The sequence below is a fragment of the Magnolia sinica genome, chromosome 5 (genome assembly GCF_029962835.1).
Source record: "Magnolia sinica isolate HGM2019 chromosome 5, MsV1, whole genome shotgun sequence".
Classification (NCBI taxonomy): domain Eukaryota; kingdom Viridiplantae; phylum Streptophyta; class Magnoliopsida; order Magnoliales; family Magnoliaceae; genus Magnolia; species Magnolia sinica.
In genome coordinates this window covers 93,383,924-93,403,748 of record NC_080577.1, presented here as the reverse complement: position 1 = coordinate 93,403,748, position 19,825 = coordinate 93,383,924, and the positions used below count along the sequence as shown (strand labels likewise).

The 19,825-nt window shown below is 44.2% G+C and overlaps 1 protein-coding gene across 1 annotated transcript; it reads left to right on the top strand.

Annotated features, from left to right (window-relative positions):
- The first annotated feature begins 917 nt into the window (after positions 1 to 917).
- Positions 918 to 19,023, top strand: LOC131246317 (uncharacterized). The gene is made up of 3 exons (XM_058246296.1): positions 918 to 1,066; positions 1,115 to 1,252; positions 17,427 to 19,023. Exons 2-3 carry the CDS (start codon positions 1,178 to 1,180, stop codon positions 18,711 to 18,713), a joined length of 1,362 nt encoding a protein of 453 aa, XP_058102279.1. The 5' UTR covers positions 918 to 1,066; positions 1,115 to 1,177; the 3' UTR covers positions 18,714 to 19,023.
- The last annotated feature ends 802 nt before the right edge of the window (positions 19,024 to 19,825 follow it).

Here is a 19,825-nt window from a genome sequence, read left to right as displayed (position 1 = left end):
TTTACATGATAAAACTATCATCGTATCTTAATTTTGATGTTGCCTACTTTTTTCTTCTTTTTTATTATTACGCACGCACACACACACCCCACACACAGTCACACCATAGTGGAATTTCACTACCTATGGGTACTCGAACCCTTGACCCGGTGTTGAAACTCCTGAGAGTCAACCACTGGAGCAAGAGTAAGGACCCATGTTGTCTACTAAATATTTGATGAAATACCTATAAACTGTTGTTGTTGTTTTGCATATTGTAAGAAATTGAAGATGCACTTTATGTATTTGACAAAATGTCGTATAGGCTTGAACTGGCCCAAGCTGCTGACTGAATTGAGCTGAGCTGGCCAAGCAGGCTCGAGGACTAAGCCAAGCCGAGTTCAAACTAGGGTAAGCTACCGGCCGAGCCGAGTCGAGCTGTGCCAAGCTCGGCTCGGTTCGACTCGTGTACAGCTCGTGATTACCCTGTTGGCTGGTGGCCTGATTCTTGTGGCAGGGCGACAAGCTGTCCTGACTTGTTCATTGACACGTGTAAGTTGTAACCGAACTTTATGTATGCATGTAAAAAACTAGGACCTTGATCGCTTGAATGTAACACGTGGACACAGATCAGATGGCTAGGACCATTGAATTAATGGAAAGATTGATTGGCCATGGCCCATTTATGGTGGGCTCTGTTAGAAAAGCGGTTTGGATTCAGCAGAGTCTTGCCACGCGTTCCCATTGGGGATGAGAGATACATGCATGAAACATTTACGTGGAAAAGAGAAACAAAAAAGCATGCAAAAGCGTCCGAAAAACGGAAAAAGAAAGGAGGACACTTGTCCAAATCATTGGAAAAGAGACATTAAATCAGGTAACCATCCTCACATCGTCCAGATCACCACACCCTATTTATAGCAAAAACGACTCTGTAAGTCTGTTCTTGGGAGAAATTCGTTCTACCATCCTTCCCTTTTTAAGAGAGGGAGAGAGGGGAAGGGAGATGGAGAGAGAGAGAGAGAGATAGAGTGATTTTCTTTCGCTTGGTTTTTTCTGTTTGGGATTGATTTTCTTTGAGAGAGAGGTTTGGTGTTTGGGATTGATTTTCTTTGAGAGAGAGAGAGAGAGAGAGAGAGAGAGAGGGTAGAGTTCTCTTTTGGAATTTTCATTTTCATTACAAGTTTGTCTAATTTTCATGTTTGGGTCATATAAGATTGTACGAGAATCAATGGAAGTTGCAGAAGACTCTCATCGGCCTTTTCCACTTATGGTATGTTTTCCAAATATCTTGTTTGTTAATTATTTTAATTGACATGAATCGTTTCCTTTTTCTATTTGGCTCTTGCATCTTCGTTTCCTTGCATGTTCATAAAGACGTCTTTCTATGAAAAACGAAAAACATGTTTAAAATTTTTCCAAAGATGTCTCATGCCCATAGAAAAATTAATAATATATATTAGTTCATTGTGCTCAATCATTCCATCTCTTATGTTTATTATAATAATTGAAGACATTATCTTAGTTTTGCAAATATTATTTAGCAAATAGTTAACAATAAAATGCGGTTGGTGGGGTAAAGGAGTGAAATTCAATTTCTAATCTGTAAGATTAGTGTTTTTCATATTTTAGGTGCTACCCTCAGCACCTTAAGATTACCATATTGCACCTTTTTTTTCCTAAGTGTCACATGTTTATGACACTCATGCCAGGAAAATGATTGTCCCCATAATGAAAATCATGAAGATCACCTAGCGTGAAAATTTAGGTCGATCAAAGGTCAGATGGCTCTGGACTTGACCTAGACTATGGTTTGATGGTTGCTTCATATTGGATAATTGCTCATTTTAATGCTCCTTTTTTTCTATCCTTACCCACCCATAGGCATGCACCCACTTAATACACATGCAAATCTAATCTTGTTCAAACTTGAGGGCTACTTTTCATTCTTTTTCCTACAATAATATTAGAAAATTTTTTCGTTCTTTTTCCTACAATAATCTTAAACAAATAATGTTTTTAAGTTATGAAATGTTCAAGTTTATCCCCTCTGGTGTTAGAAAGGCCCACATATTCTCCATTTTGAGCGTGGTGTGGTGTGGTGCATGCTTAGTGGGCCAAAGGGATGCTTGGGAACCTTTGAACACTTCGTTGTTTGCACGTACACATCGTCATGATAAGCCTTAAGCTTTTCCAACAAGGTGGGTCTGGGCTTCCTGACCTCCCTTCCAACATCCGCAGCTCGATTAGAGAAAGGTAGTTCGGCTGTGGGTGTTCTTCTCAGCGCGTTGTTTTGGCGCTTCCTGGTTTGTATTTTCTTTTCCTTTCTCTTATAATAAGTCTCCTTTGGTCCTTTTTTCCAGGGGAGACCCGAATCGGTCTCCATAATTTTCCTCTGCTTTAATGAATTTTGGCAGATTTAAAATTTATAATTAAAAAAAAAAAAAAAAAAAAACCTTAAGCTTTTCCTAGCCTGGCATCAGCCTATGGTTGAGCCATGGTGTGAACCATGGGTTAAACCCGTGGCTCGGACTAACTTGGAGAGTGAGGACGCCTTGGTCAATTGTCGACTCTTATCTTGATCATCACATGACGTGGCGAGGTGTTGACCACTGTGGTTCAGGTTGACTGATGAGGATAATTATGAAAATGCCCCTGATTCAAATGCAGAGACAGAATTCTGCTGCCAACGAATAGGTGCCTCTTCAGGCATCCTCTTAGGTCCCTCTTAGCACCCATCCAAGTTCTACATATGAGAATCCTTAGGAAAGCCATATTGCATCCAAAAACAATCTCTCCTAGCCTCCTATACTCTCTCTATTTTGCAACCATTTATAATGATTTCTAGGTTGGTTCTATAAGTAATGTAACAGGTGCATGAATAAAAGAAAAGAGATCATTGTCTTCTTCTCAACAACAACCCTTTAATCCGCAAGGAGAGATAAATCTCTAAAAATGAGGAATAAAGATTGGCGTAATTGATGAAAAAATCTGTTTACTAAGCTCTTTCATATGATTTGTGTTGGGGAAAAATATGACAAGTCCGGAGGCCCGGTTATGGAATGGACCAACTCTACTGACACTGCCCGGGATTCCGAGGCAACAAGCCCGACCGAGGCAACGATTACTCTAAATGCCTAAGGGAGAGACTTAGCTCGGGTTCCGAGGAATGAATCCCGACCAAAGCTTATAAAGTCATAAGCCACAAGGCAAAGCATGTAAGATGTATAGAGTTGACTCAGTAAGCGAGACAGCAACATCTAAAGAGGCCGATCAAGGCCCAAAACTTAGAAGCCACTCGACCGACCATAAAACCAACTCAAATTAGGTCGGTTACGTAGTCGGCCATCAGATTAAGAAAGGACATTGATCATGGATCAGTTTCATTTCATCCGACAGATGGCAAAAAAGTTTATCCTTGTAGCCAGCCAAGGCCCACTCGTCACTAGAGTAGGTTAGGGCCGAGCCGAGCAAGGAAAAGATGGTGTAAATGGAAATACTGTCCCAAGAATCTAGTAGAAGGATCTTCGATCCCAAAGATCTCAGGATCGGATGGAGTCTAAAAACATATCAAAATTAAATCTCCTAGAAATCAGGAGGAGAATCCCTGTACGTCGGGGCCCTCCCATTGACCTCCAAGATGAAAGGTACGCAGAAAACTCTCCCAAAAACCTTTGTCTACGACCCTATCACTGACTTAAGCATCGGAGAGTCCCCGGCTCTAGCCAGGGTCTTCTTTGTTTCCTTCTTGTTGCAGGAGGTAGGGCGAAGGAGGACCCAATCAGTTTTTTGCACCAACAGATTGGCGCCGTCTGTGGGAAGCGATACGAAAAGTCATTTTCCAAGCGCTATCGAAAAGCTTCAAACAAGTTTTAATGGTGAGAACCAGAAAAACTGTTTAAAACGAGCCTACTAAGGTCGTTGTTACTGGACCACTGGCACCTGATGGTCCGCCGAGTATGAACGGAGCCCAAGGGGCCCAGAACCAACCCAATAACCAACAAGGTTCTGCCCCCCATCCAGCAATCTCCGTTTCGACTCGGCATAATCAACGGAACCGAGGAAACGATCAGTTAGATAAAGAAGTCCAAGAGCTCAGGACCGATCTAAACTATATGAAGCAAATGCTAGAGTAGATCCATCGCCAGCATGTTCCGCCTCAATATGATAGTGGTCGGGCGAATGCTCCGCAACAATTCGCCGACCCTCAACCGGCCGCTCCGTGATCTGTCCCTCAGCCGAGTCAGCACTAGGGTCCAGCTGAGCCTACGCCCACTCATTCTATGACCGCCCCGCTGCGAGCCTCCGATATACGATACGAAATAGATCGAAAGAGGTGCAGCAGGCCTCCGGTTGAAGGTACAGCTGATAGTGATGAACCCTGGAAAGCCGACCTCCAGGACTTCAGGAGGGAAGTGCAAGAAGAGATCGCTGACATGAAGCAAGGTCACGATGCACATCCAACAAGGCCCGAGGCAAAAGCATCTCTGTTCATACAGGAGATAATGCAGGCTCAGTTACCAGAATGATTCCGTCTTCCACAGATCACGCCCTTCACCGGCAAGACTGATCCTACCGAGCACATTGAATCCTTTCAGACATATATGGAGTTGCACGATGCCTCAGACGCTGTAATGTGCCGAGCTTTCTCCCTCATGTTAACCGACGTAGCTCGACTTTGGTTCAAACAGTTGAAACCAAAATCCATCAGCTCGTTTACAGAGCTCAGCAATGCCTTCCTTACCAATTTCATTAGTGGGAAGAAAAAGTTAAAGTCACCCGCACACTTGAACAGCATAGTTCAAAAAGAATGAGAGCTGCTGAAAGATTATATCAAACGTTTCAATTCCGAGTCGCTCCAAGTCCGGAAACATTCAGACGAAACAACACTCAACTCGATCATGCAAGGTGTCAGAGATAAGCCGTTTCTGACTTCCTTGGACAAAAACCCGCCGACTACTTTGGCAGAGTTCATGGCTCAGTTGGATAAATATGCAGATGCCAAGGAAACCCGGATCATGCGCGAAGCTGCCCAAAACGCAAAAGTTCTAGCCAAAGAGTCAGCAAAGAAAGAAGTTGACTCGGCCAATGGGAAGAAGCGTAAAGATGATCGGACATGTGATGAGCATAAGTCAGGTAAACGGCCAGACCACAAGTTTTCAATGTATGCCCCGCTCAATAAGCCACAAGAGCAGGTTTTAATGGAAATCAAGGGCGAAGGATTCGTCAACTGGCCAGATAGGCTCCGAAGCAACCCGAACCGACGGAGCAAAAACAAGTACTGTCATTACCATCGCAATCATGGGCATAATACGAGTGACTGCTACCATTTGAAAGAAGAAATCGAACGACTCATCTAAGAAGGCCGTCTCAGAGAGCACGTCGAAAACAACGGAAGAACGTTCAGGTGAAAACCGACCCACGGAGGAAATTCGAACCATCATCGATGGTCCCCAAGGCGGAGGCGACTCAAACAGTGCTCGGAAAAATCATGCCAGGAGCATCAGTCGACCCGAGTCCGAAATTCTAATACTGGCTCGACCTTCGAAAGAAAAGAAAAGGGAGAAATATTGTATTACGTTCACTGATGAAGACGCTCGGGGCATCCATCACCCGCATGATGACGCATTAGTCGTCACCCTCACGATAGCAAACCGCAAGGTATTCCGCATTCTCGTGGACATAGGATCGTCTGCAGACGTGCTTTTCACTCAAGCGTTCGACAAAATGGGTGTCGAACGATTAGCGTTACGGCCAGTTCACACCCCATTAATCGGTTTCTCTGATGGACGAACACTCCCCGAAGGATTCATTTCATTACCACTCACTGTCAGTAACTCTCCGCACCATGCGACAATAATGGTCGACTTCCTGATAGTCAACCAACCATCGGTCTACAACGCTATACTCGGTCGACCTTCTCTGTGCCTTCTCCAAGCTGTGGTATCGACGTACCATCTTTCTATAAAATTCCCGATCGAGTCGGGAGTAGGTATCATAAAAGGTGATCAACAGGACTCGCGGCGCTGCTATGCGACGGCCGTAAAGGTGCCAGCTGAGGTAACCACGATTGAATCATTGGACCCTTGGGCCGAGACACATGAGCGAGGACAACCGGTAGAAGACCTTATCCCAGTACCTTTAGTCAAGGCAGACGAGTCCAAAACAGTATAGATTGGCTCATCTCTATTGTCGCCCCTGAAAGACAAACTGATATCCCTACTCCGACGATGCGCTGATGTATTTGTGTGGAGCCATGAAGATATGCCTGGGATCGATCCCTCGGTGATGACTCATCGCCTCAACATCGATCCGACCTACCAACCGATCCTATAGAAGCGACGACCACTCAGCCCTGAAAGGTACGCCATCATTGAAGAAGTCGGCAAGCTCCTCAAGGCTAAATTCATCAAGGAGATATACTATCCGGAATGGGTAGCTAATGTCGTACTCGTTAAGAAAATCAACGGGAAGTGGCGAGTCTGTATTAATTATACCGACTTAAACAAAGCCTGCTCAAAGGACAGCTTCCCTCTTTCGAGGATCGATCAGTTGGTGGATAATACGGCCGGACATGAACTTCTTAGTTTTATGGATGCTTATTCTGGATATAATCAAATTGTAATGCATCAATCAGATAAATCTAAGACTACCTTTGTCACCGACAAAGGACTTTATTGTTACCGTGTGATGTCATTTGGTCTAAAGAATGCAGGAGCGACGTACCAACAGTTAGTAAATAAGATGTTCACTCGGCAGATCGGCCGAACCATGGAAGTATACATTAATGACATGCTCGTCAAAAGTGTACACGCGGCCGATCATATTGCCGACTTAGAGGAGATGTTTCTCACCCTTCGCAAATACCAGATGAAGTTGAACCCGAGCAAGTGCGCCTTCGGGGTAAGCTCGGGTAAGTTTCTTGGATTCCTTGTCAGTCAGCGTGGGATTAAAGCAAATCCAAAAAAAATCAAAGCGTTGCTCGACATGGAATCCCCGAAAATGATCAAAGACATACAAAGGCTGACTGGACGAGTAGCCGCACTCAACCGCTTCCTTTCCTGAGCTACCGATAAGTGCCTCCCGTTCTTCAAACAACTAAAGAGTCGGCAAACGGTAGAGTGGACGGAAGAGTGTGAAGCAGCGTTCCAGCAGTTAAAGTCATACCTCGGATCTCCACCTGTCTTATTGAAGCCCGAACCTGAGGAAGCTTTGCTATTGTACTTGGCAGTTTCCGATGCAGCCGTAAGCTCGGCCTTGATACGTGAACATGAAGGAAAGCAATTGCTGGTTTATTACATCAGTAAAGCATTATTACCGGCAAAAATAAGATATCTGCCTCTAGAGAAAGTAGCCCTAGTCCTAGTTGTCTCTTCACGATGACTTCGGCCATACTTTCAAGCTCACACTATCGTCGTCATGACCAACCTTCCACTGCGTCAGATTCTTCAGAAACCAGAAGCTTCCAGTCGACTAACGAAGTGGGCAATAAAGCTCAGTGAATTCGACATTCAATACAAACCCAGGGTGTCAATTAAAGGACAGGTTGTGGCCGACTTCATAGCCGAAGTTACACTGCACATCCACTATGTTACCGAGCTTACAATGAACCAGCCAAACAACTGACTACTACTCCTGAGTCATCACCCAGCCCAACCCCCTGGAAGCTTTATGTCGATGGTTCATCCAACTCTAAGGCAAGCGGGGCAGGAGTCGTCTTGGAAACTCCCGATCGAACCTACATGCAATATGCCTTAAGACTTGGATTTCAAGCCTCGAACAATATAACAAAATACGAAGCCTTATTGCTCAGTCTCCGACTAGCAGCCAGTCTGGGTGTTACTCATCTCAACGTATTCAGCGACTCGCAGTTGGTCGTCAACCAGGTCACCAGCGTGTATCAAACACAAAAAGAGCAACTGAAAGCATATATGAAGAAAGCCAAAGAATTGATCGATGGTTTTCAACTATGTATTGTGACTCAGATCCCTCGAGCAGAAAATGCTAAGGCCGATCTACTGGCAAAACTTGCCTCTGCCGACGAAGACGTCAGACCTAAGTCCGTTCCAATCGAGTACGTTGCTAAGCCGAGTATCGATGACCCGGTTAGCTCGACCGTACATTCAATTGATTTAGAACCTGCTTGGCTAGACCCGATCGTCCAATACCTCAGCAGTGGAAAGTTGCCCAAGGATCACGCTAAGGCCCAACGATTAAAGATCTGAGCCTCTCGTTATACCATACTTAACAGGGTGTTGTATAAGAAAGGATTCTTCGCTCCTCTGCTACGATGCCTAAATCCTGACGAAACCGATTATGTGCTACGAGAGATCCACGAAGGGATTTGCAGAAATCACTTGGAAGACGATCACTCACGCATAAGGTCTTATGACAAAGATACTACTGGTCGACTGCTCAGCACGACGCTCGTAAGCTCGTCCAAAGATGCGACAAATGCTAACGATTCACGGCCGTTCCGAGACAACCTCCTGAGGAACTAACTCCTATGGCTGGTCCTTGGCCATTCGCACAATCGGGAATCAAGATCATCGGACCACTCCCTTTAGGGAAGGGACAGACCAAGTTCGCTGTTGTTGCAGTATACTTCACAAAGTGGGCCGAAGCCGAGCACTGGCTAGCATAACAGAGCAAAAGATCACTGATTTCATTTGGAAAAGCATCGTCTGTCGATTTGGGATACCTCGGACCATAGTTACCGATAACGGGAAGCAGTTCGACAATAACCAGTACTGGGAGATGTGCGATAATCTCGGAATCAGAAATGTCTACTCGTGTCCTCATCACCCTGAGACAAACGGACAGGTTGAGGAAGTCAACAAGATCATCAAACAACATTTCCAAACTAAATTCGACCGAGCTAAAGGAGCATGGGCAGAAGAGCTTCCTAAAATACTATGGGCGTACCGAACCACCGCTCGCACTGCCAAAGGAGAAACTTTATTCTCCCTAGCATATGGATCGAAAGTCGTTACTCCAGTCAAAATCGGATTACCTTCAGCTCGGGTCAGTTCGTTCAATGAGCGAGACAACGAAGAACTATTGTCCCTCGGACTCGACCTTTTGGAAGAATAAAGGGAAAGAGCTCGACTGCGTATAATGGCTCGGCAACGACAAGTAGTTTGATTCTACAATGCCCAAGTCAAGGTTAGACGCTTTCGAGTAGGAGACATAGTCCTCTGAAAAACGTTCCCGAACACTAAGGAAGATGGTGCAGGCACACTAGGACCCAATTGGGAGGGACCCTATGTAGTCTCGAGCACCATCCGACCCGAAACATATTGGTTGGAAGATCTAACCGGGCAATTACTCCCCCATCCTTGGAATGCGGAGCATCTAAAGATCTATTATCCCTAAGTCGGCTGTTGAGTAATTGAAAAGATCTAATCAAGCAAAGGATGAAAAACATGTAAACTGAGTCAAATGAACAAGAAAGCCGAGTATATTCATTAGTTTCTACTTAAAAATTATGTTAATGGAATAACAAAGAAAAAGGCATAAAGAGTCGGCCATAATACGCTATGTCCCCTCTCGGTTGCAGATGCTCTCGAGCCCGCCTGGTGTGCTTGAAGTGCTTGAAGTTTGGTGTGCTTAAAGTACTTGACATCTTCAAACCAGCTCCAAGGTTCATCAGGATCTAATACAAGAGGTGGCTCGGACTCGGCTACTGCCGCCACTCGAAGCAACCTCGAGCGCCGCCTCAGGAGTAGCCTCAGAAGTGACCTCGGGATCAGCCGCAGCAGCGGTAGACCTACCTGCCTCGGCCTCTGAACCTTCAAAGCCAGAGGCACCTTTATCAAATCCTGAAAGATCAAGATTATTGAAGGATTCCTTCATCAGTTCAACACATTTGGTGTAACCGCCCTAATACAAGCGATCCCGCTCCTCTAGATACTCTCGGGACTCAAGAAAATCTTTTAAGGCTTGGGCTTTAGCCTGCTCAATGGCAGTCTTAGTGTCGGTCCTTAGCCGAGACAACTTCTCTTCCGAGGAAGCCAGAGCCTAACGACTCGGCCTGCTCTCCTCCCAGACCTCTTCCAATTGCAAATCCAAATGAACACTCTCGGCCCTGGAGTCGTCGACGGCCTTCCTGAAAAGCCCTAAGTCACCGACCATTATGTTGAGCCGAGTCATGGCAGCTTCATGTTGTGCTTCCGCCTCCACTGCCCGTTTCTGAGCTGCTTCAACCTCCGCTACCCGACTCTAAGCTTCGGCTAGATCCACGCTAGCCCTAAACAAACAAGGAGTGAACTGCAAAAGAAAAATGTAAAGTCAGATTAAACTCGAAGGAATAGGCAAGATAAGTGAGAAGTTCAAGTCTTACCTCAAGGAGAATCTTTGCAGCATGAGAGAGAGTCTGCCTCTAAGGAGCTTCGAAGAGGGCAGCGAACTCTTTCTCACTCCCGTGAGAAATCGCCTAGGGGACCATGTCCGACACAGCCCGCTGGAAGAACGATGTCTCCTGTTAAGTCATCTCCCCTCTTGAAGGCTCCACTCTCCTCTCCTCCCTCATTTATCCCAGAACCTGCTCCGTGACAGGTCCTGACTCAGAAGCCACCTGAGGCTCGGGAGCTACCTGAGCCTTGGAAGCGACCGCATCTGCCACTTCCGCCCCTTCCCAGTCAGGGATTATCACGGTCGGAATGGCCGAGGCAATTTGCCCCTTAGCCTTCAAAACCGTCTTTGGCTTATTCGGAGGTGAAGGTTGAGCTTCTAACCTTAGAGGGGCCTTCATTTTAAAAGGCGGACAAAGAATGGACCTTGCCTCAGCCATCTCTACATCAGAAGTAAGACAAGTTAAACAAAACTCAAAGGGAATACGACAAGAAAACCAAAAAGTACTTGTCACAGCCGAGTCCAAACCCGATTTAAAAAGACGCTCCGACTAGAGAAGTCTCTTCCAAGACCGCTGCTCCGGACTCAGCGCCTTCAGATCCTTGATCCAAGCTAAAGCACCTGCTCCGAGCTTCGGCCTTCTCTCGAGAATATCTGCAAAACGTATCCTATCAGACTCAAAGACACTAGTATGAGAAGATAGACGAGAAGCGTGTGCCGAGTCACCTGCTTGAGAAAACGTCCGAGGAACATGAGATTCGATAAGTCCTAGCTCGGCAGTCTCCCAGCGCCCACATGCCCAGAACCATCTATCTCTCCAGTGTTTGTTGGAGGTAGGTGGGTCGGTTATCAAAGGTCAGCCCTTGTTCCGTCAAGCACACAAAAAGTACCAGCCAGGCTATTGCGGATTCGGCCGTACTTGAAACAGATAGGAAAACTCGTCGATAGTCAGTGGGAGCTACTCTGTCTCAGCCCACAACACCGAACATAACAAGTTCCTTCACCCATTCGGGACTATCTGCCCGGGCGCTATCTGAAGTTGGGAAAGCAGATCCCGAGCTATCCCTTGAAGGGGCAAACGTAATCCGCATTGCAAAGCGACTTGGAAGATAGCAACCATCCCAACAGGGGGACGGTCGGGTAATTCACTCAGCAGAGGGAGATGGATAATAACCGAGTCCGGGACATGATACCTTGCCCTAATTCTATCCAAATCCGCCTCAGTTAAAACCGAGGGAACCGGACCCCTCTGCTCATCTCCAGCCTCCCCTCCCTTGGCCACCGATTCAGCAGCTTTCGTCGATCTCCGGGTAGAGACCGACTCACTGGCTCCTTCGGCTTCCTCATCCTCTTCCTTTGGTTCCACCTCAGGAGGATTGGGTCTGCCTGGGGCGGTCGCCAGAGACGCCCTTCCATGAGAGGGACCCGTGGAAATAAGGCGCTCCGCTGAGGATCCACCCACCCTTACAAAGTGCTGGAAAGCCTCATTGGCACCAATCGCCATCTCCGCTAGCAATGAATGTGATTCCGAGACATCCCAGAGACGCCTTGCTTCACCCTCTTCACCGGAAACTCCCTCCCGGGGGCTTGAGGAGCTGTGCATTGCCATCAAAACCAAAAATAAAAGAGAGGGAGAGAGTGTGAAACTCACCGGAGATAGCAGGGAGGGCTGAAAAGGAGGCGAACGTGGGAGTGAAAGTCGAAAGCCCAAGGGGAAAAATGATAGAAAATGGCGGAAAATGGGAAGGCAGTGGAAACGAGAAGGCGGTGAAAATAAGAGGGAAAGGAAGACGTGCGAGAATGGGAGAAGCGCGTCCCTCTCCCCCTTATATAGCCGTGCCACGTGGCTAGAGCATTTAAGGAGGAGTCAAATCGACGGCCGCTTCGACTCCCCCGCCCGACACATGGCGCATTCCGAATGATGCAACAGCCGCCATCGCCATGTGTCCAGCGCTTATAAGCGAGAAGAAACGTTCCGATGATTGCCCGCTCGTGCGAGATTGCCCGCTCGTGCGACCTCCATTGAGGAACCGTCGCGTGCTCCGGACGACGTAAGACTCCTGCGAGCATTAAATGGCCCATCATAAAGTCAATCCCAGCTTAAGCCGACTCAACGATTACTCTACTCTATAGCACGAACAACGTTGACACAAGGAGTAAGGGGGCTTACTATTGGGGAAAAATATGACAAGTTCGGAGGCCCGATTATGGAATGGACCAACTCTACTGACATTGTCCAGGATTCCGAGGCAACAAGCCCAACCGAGGCAACGATTACTCTAAATGCCTAAGGGAGAGACTTAGCTCGGGTTCCGAGGAATGAATCCCAACCGAAGCTTATAAAGTCATAAGGCACAAGGCAAAGCATGTAAGATGTATAGAGTTGACTCGGTAAACGAGACAGCAACATCTAAAGAGGCCGATCAGGGCCCAAAACTCAGAAGCCACTATACGACCATAAAACTGACTCAAATTAGGTCAGTTACATAGTCAGCTATCGGATTAAGAAAGGACATCGATCATGGATCAGTTTCATTTCATCCGACAGATGGCGAATAAGTTTATCCTTGTAGCCAGCCGAGGCCCACTCGTCACCAGAGTCGGTTAGGGCCGAGCCGAGCAAGGAAAAGACGGTGTAAATGGAAATACTATCCCGAGAATCCAGTAGAAGGATCTTTGATCCTGAAGATCTCGGGATCGGATGGAGTCCAAAAACAGATCAAAATTAAATCTCCTAGAAATCAGGAGGAGAATCCCTGTACGTCGGGGCCCTCCCATTCCTATAAATACAAGGGACCTCCAAGATGAAAGGTACGCAGAAAACTCTCCCAAAAACCTCTGTCTATGACCCTATCACTAACTTAAGCATCGGAGGGTCCCCGGCTCTAGCCAGGGTCTTCTTTGTTTCCTTCTTGTTGCAGGAGGTAGGGCGGAGGAGGACACAATCAGTTTTTTGCACCAACAACTTGTATAAGCCCTAACCTAAATTTGTAACTTTAATTCATAAGGATAGCATGATTTGTGATTCAAGCAAGGCATTTCTGTCTCCACCACCTGAATTTACTAACGAACACAAAATCCCTATGGGTTGCATCATTCTCTCTCAAGTCTCAGCTAGTAAGAACTATCCATTTAGTTCAAATCTTCTTGCATGTCCATTGGTACAACCTGCTTTTATATCTTGACACTGCTGGCGCTAACTTCGAATTGATGATGAAGGCCCAACGTCGAGTTGGCACAATTACATATGGATCCCAAATTAGGTGTATCATCATGTTTAGTTTCTTGTGGCCTGAGACCACTATGTATCCTTGAACAACTTGTCCCGGTCTTTACAGCCATCAAACGGATTGATACAATTTGAGACCTTCTTTGTTGCATTTTACCAATTGTGGCATCTCCATCAACAATGCATCTTGTTGGCCTTTTGTAAATCTTGGTCCGTAAGATTTCCCGCTATGAGTATGCATCTCTAAAGGTAGCAGATGTGGACTGATATGGGTGAGTGTATAGACACAAGTTGGCATGGATGGAAAACTTGCTCTGTTGCCAAATTGATGTAGGACAGATTGTGGAACTGTAATTCTAGAGAGTATTGCGCTTCTTATGCTCGGAAACTGAAAACTCGTATGTGAATGTGAAAACCTAGCAAACCAATGGAAAGAGTCTTAGTCTTACTTAATATAACTAGGAATCTATCCAGATGATAAACAAGTGAAATCACCATATTGATTGAAGATCCAGTAATTGAGTCTCAGCAATACTGTTTCTTCTGTGTGGAGTCCCACCGCAGGATAAGAATCTCTCTTCAAACAATTCTAGTATGAATAGGAAGATGAAGAGAAGTTCTATTCATTCCTTCGTGATAGCCATAGACATATCAAATATGTAAAAGCACAACCCACCGTAAATCTCAACCCTCAATATTGACTAAATTGGTCTCTCCCTTGAAAAGCAAAGTATGGAGTGCTATTGTAGCAATGCTACAATAACTCACTAAGTTGTTTGATAGCTCCCAACTGTGGATGTAGGATGATTCGAAAAACTCTAGATATGTAGATTTCAGCCCTTGGTCAATGGCATGTAATTCAACAGTAGATAAGAAAATACAATATTGGTTCAGATTAAATGGGTAAAATCCACAGATCGAAGGGTTGGAATCTTCTAATCTAGATGATTTTTTTAGTTTTTTATTTTTTTATCATTATTATTATTATTATTATTATTTTTTTTTTTTTTGCGGGGGGGGGGGGGTGAGAGGCCCATCTAATCAATGGCCTTGATCTCCGAACAGTGGCCCACATACAAAAAAAACTTGTGAGTCAGTAAACATACCATTTGGTGATGACCAGGACCCAAAATCCTTCTCAATAGAAATACTCTGAAGACTTATAAACCCTAAAAGGTATAAATAATCCTCTATAGGATTTTATACATGGGCATTGCATGTGGTCCACACAAAGCCCCTCTCAAAATCAAATCCTAAAACATAGTGTGACTTTTTTCTTAGCTTTTCATTCTTCTTGGATACATGGGGTCCACCAGATGGACCTGATAACGCCCAATCTAGTTACAACCCCCTATGGGTTGCATCACCAATGACCTGGATCATTGAACTGTGGGACCCAATTCAACAAACCGTGAACTTGAATATTCTAGGATCATATAATTCCATTAAATTTCTTACTACTGATCTTCTATCTCACCTTCAATAGCCTAACTCATGATGTGCCAAAGGTGTTGGCATTTGAAATCAACACCTTAAGAGCAACAATGCTTTACATAACCCTTACCTCTGCGGAAGTAACTTTCAAGCATCTATTTCATAGGATCATAGCTCATGGTTTCTCTAAAGATAGAAAGGATATATGAGTGCCCTATGTATCAACTCCAATCCTGCATTTCTTGAGCGGACGAAGCACATTAAAGTTGATTGTTATTTCATCCGTGAGAGATACATGGTAGGTGAGATTGCTTTTCCCCATGTTGCTACTGAACATCAGCTTGCAAATATCTTTACTGTGGCAATTATTCGTGTCCTAAATGAGTATCTTATTGATAAACGAAAATTGTTTACTCAAACTCATTTTGAGAGAGAATCTAGAGATAGAAATGATATAGTGGGCCCCATGTAATCTGGGCCCCCATCTAATTTTCTTGTAACATATACAGGATATTGCTATTGAACAGACTGTATAGCTCATCATGTGTGTAGGAGTTGTTTATGTAGGGAATCTGGATTATGAACAATATAGGAATTATTTCACAAGAGAGATGATCTAGTGGACTGTGTACGGCAATCCTTCCATGCACCTAGTTGTACCTGGACTTGTTGGAATCAACATCATCTATTGGGACCATCCATTAGATCCATTCTACTCTTCTTCCACTTCTATGAAAAAATCACGACAATGAAATGGTTGTAAGAATTCATGACTGGACCCATCTTCTATGAATGATCTTGTCCCTCTATTTCTCCATGGCACTGAATGGATGGGTTGGGTCATCCGATCAGAACGATTTTTCCAACGTGTCAGAAGAAGAGTAGTGCTGGACCTAATGGATGGTCCAGATATATCATATGGATGCCAAAAAGTCTAAAACCAACTAGTTGCATCTAAAGGTTTACATACACTTAGACTACAAGATCATTTCTCATCCACAATACCATATTCTTTGATAGTTTCAATTTCTATCAGCAAGAAATTGGCCTAATTTCATTTGTCTTTGTGCACTACATATTTGAACTTCGACGAAGTTGAACAAATGACGAATGACTTTAATAACCTGAGATCGAATGGCCAGTGCATGTCCAATGTCCATGGTGGAATTGTAATCTCCCATGAGTAGTTATGCTCAAAACCTTAATCTCCCATTATCAGTATAAGTACCAACAGGATTCTGTTCTTCAATGTACAGACCTTGATTTCTGGAACCACCACTCTATCTAGCTTGAAATTTTTCTTCAATAAACAAATGAATTCAGGCTATTTTCTATTACCAAATCTGTTTCTTCAAAAAAAAAAAAAAAAAACAAACATTGTAATGAAGCATGCTTAGATATTCAGAACTTTCATTCAGCTTACTTGGTCAGTTCTCTATTCACATTCCACAAACCAATATGAAAGTGAACAATGTTTTATATTTTAACAATGGAAAAAGAAAATGATAATGCCTGTTATAACATCCATTACAATGAAAATGGTTACTCTGTATGGTGATCGGTAACCAAACTTCCATAACGAAGGGTAAATGTCCGTCAGGAGCAATACAGTCATTACACATCTTTTTAACCAAAATAATAATAATAATAACTGTTATAACAGCCACGATAATGACAATGGCCACTCAAAGTCACTTTCGTGGCATAGCGGGTGCGTGGATAAAGGAAGAAAGATCACCATCTTCTTCTAGTTGATAATCCTTGAATCCACAAGGGAGAGAATCTCCAAAACAAGAATAAAATTGATATTATTGAGTGGAAAAGGTGGTCTTAAACGTACTTTATGGTCTTATATAAGCGAAAGAGGCACTAGACTCCCAATCCCGACTCAAACTAGGAAACTTCCCAAAGTAGTAAAAATTACTAGTTAAAGACATCTATCTATACTGCCCAAACTTGTAAACAACCCGTAGATGGCAAAAACAAAACTCTAGACCAAAACTTGAATCTTAAAACCCTAAAATAGGGGGAAAAAAAAAAAAAAAACAGAACTTACTAAGAATAATAAGTTTTGAACTAAAATGTGAATTTGACTTAGAAAACGGGCTTGTTTTGAGAATTCCTCGGGGCCAGCCGACTCTTTTTGTTTCCATATTGTAGGGCTCATAGATAGCTTTCCAATGACATTCTAGGTGCATATCTGATAAGCGGTAGCAACATTATGGCTGTTGGAAGCATGTTTAGGCTGTTTTCGCCCTAACCGAGCTTTTCAGCCTGATTTCTTTCGATCCTGGGCCTTCCATGAAGTTATCTGCAACCTGTTCTACATCATTCTGTTAGTCACTGTAGGTCGTCTTTTAACTTTTTTGTGTTTCTTTAGTCCTTTGCATGTTCTTCTCTAACTCTTTACATGTTCCTGAAAATTCCCCAGGAATCTCATTCAAAATCAAGAACCGGTAGACACAGTCTCCTCTATGCATGGGGAGTTTCCCTCTTAGCCATAGCCCACAAAGCTTACATAATGGTAGAAGAGCTACATGGCCCCTTTGGCTCCCTAGCACAGCGACTGGCTTCACTTGCCAGCCCGATTGTCCACACCATGCAATATCAATGGCTAGAAATCCTTTCCTTCGTAGATGACCAAATCCTAGCCATTGAAGACATGCTCAAGAGCCTCTTCCCACCTTCAGCCTACGTTTTTGACAGGATCGATATGATCACCGACATCTGCTGGATCCTTGCAGGAAAACTTGATCACATCATGGACGATTATCAGATGGTGACGATTGACCAAGTGACATTCCTCAATTGGGTTGCAACCCATTTGAACATAGGACTGAATTTCTTGATCTCCACAATGATGGAATGGGATGATGGCCGGATGGAGGAGGAAAGAGATATCTTCATGGACATCAATTGCGATGAGCATTCTAGTGAAACACCACGGGAGGATCCAAAAGGAGCCAAACAAGTCCTAACACATAATTCAATGGAGAAGACACCCATTTTCGACAAACCTCAACATCCAGAACCCAAAGTGGAAACCACAGAGAAACCATGCAATGATGACAACATAGAGAAACCGTCCATCATCGATGATATTAAACATAATGAAAACAAGGCGGTGATGATGAAGAAACCGGGCATCAATGATTATGATTACATGGAGAAGCCACCTAACTTCAATTATACTAAATATGACGTGGCAAAGAAGGTGACCATTTTCGACGATACTAAGCATGCTAAGACCAATGTGGGGATGCCTAATAAGGCCCACATTTTCAACGGCATTGCTAGAGGTCATGTAGATAGGGCGCGTAGGGAGATCTTGGGTGCTCTGGAGAAGATTGCGACAAAGGAGAGTAGCATTAGGAGCCAAGCCATTCGCACGGTTCCCATACACAAAGCTCCCCTACAAGTGCAGACACAGCAAGCGGCCATGGTTCCCATACATGAAGCACCCCTACAAGTGCAGACACAGCAAGCGGCCATGGTTCCCATACATGAAGCACCCCTACAAGTGCAGACACAGCAAGCGGCCATGGTTCCCATACATGAAGCACCCCTACAAGTGCAGACACAGCAAGCGGCCACAGTTCCCATACATGAAGCACCCCCACAAGTGCAGACACAGCAGGCGGCCATAAATGACGACATGATTCTGGAGCTTTTTGATGCTGGGTGGCACTCACAAAGGGGAAGTAAAAGAGGTGCATAGACCCAGTTCTAGAGGTTGGTACAAGAAAAGAACAACAGGCAGATGGAGCCCATTGTGATGTGGAGCCTGTGAAGGGTAAGCATGCTTTGTTTATGTATGACCTCTGAAAATCTGTTTATACATGTTGTATTGGTCACCCCAGAACTGAGCTGCATCAGGCTGATATGGGCTGTATGGTTTATGAACATTGACGGAACCATGTCAAACAGGGCTATACATATAATCTCCCAGACTCGGATGGGTTCGGCCTCGACTCAGGACCCAAATCGGAATGAACGAGTCGAGGTATGAAAGTGATTATAGTTTGACATCTTTTTCTTTTCCTTTTAAAAAGAAGTTGGGAAGGTCTTTGTTTATAAAAAAAAACAGCAGAACTCTGAGCATTAACTCTGTTAGGATATGCAGAATTCACAAGGAAAAAAAAAAATCAGTATTCCTTGATTAGACATTTATGGCTCTTTAGATTTGCAAAGAAAATAGTGGATTTCTCATTATAATTATTATACTTATCCATGACTGGCATAAGATATAAGGTTAGACTAAGATACAAGGTGACTATTTCCTGGAATAAGATCGTAATGAGAAATGGGATTTTCACTTGCTATCTAAAGGGTCCATCTTTTCCAAATCCCGAGAGGGACAAAAAGGCACTGTTTGGATGCACGAATGGATTGATTTGTGAAATTTAGTTTAACCAAGCAGAAATGATTTTTTTTTTTTAACTGAGTTTTACTATGAAAAGGAAGCAGCATCAAATTGTCAATTGTGTTTCCTTGGAGTCCTACTTTAAAATAAGGTAATTGCAGATCAAATGATGAGACTAGAAACTACTTGGCCTTTGCCATTTCATTTACTTGGTTAATAGATTGCAATTCAATTTGATAGTGCAGCCAAATGCACCCTTGGCTGGTATGCAAATTACCACTGTTTAGTTAGACCATTGTTACTGATGGGACCCACCACCTACTTAAAGTTAGTGGGCCACTTTTCATAATGGGATGGGTCGCTCTCATCATTAACATCCATTTGAGAAATGCTCTCATCATCATTAACATCCAGTTGAGAAATGGTTTTGGCTTTCACTCATGTTAGCTCTTATACCAATTGTTAAG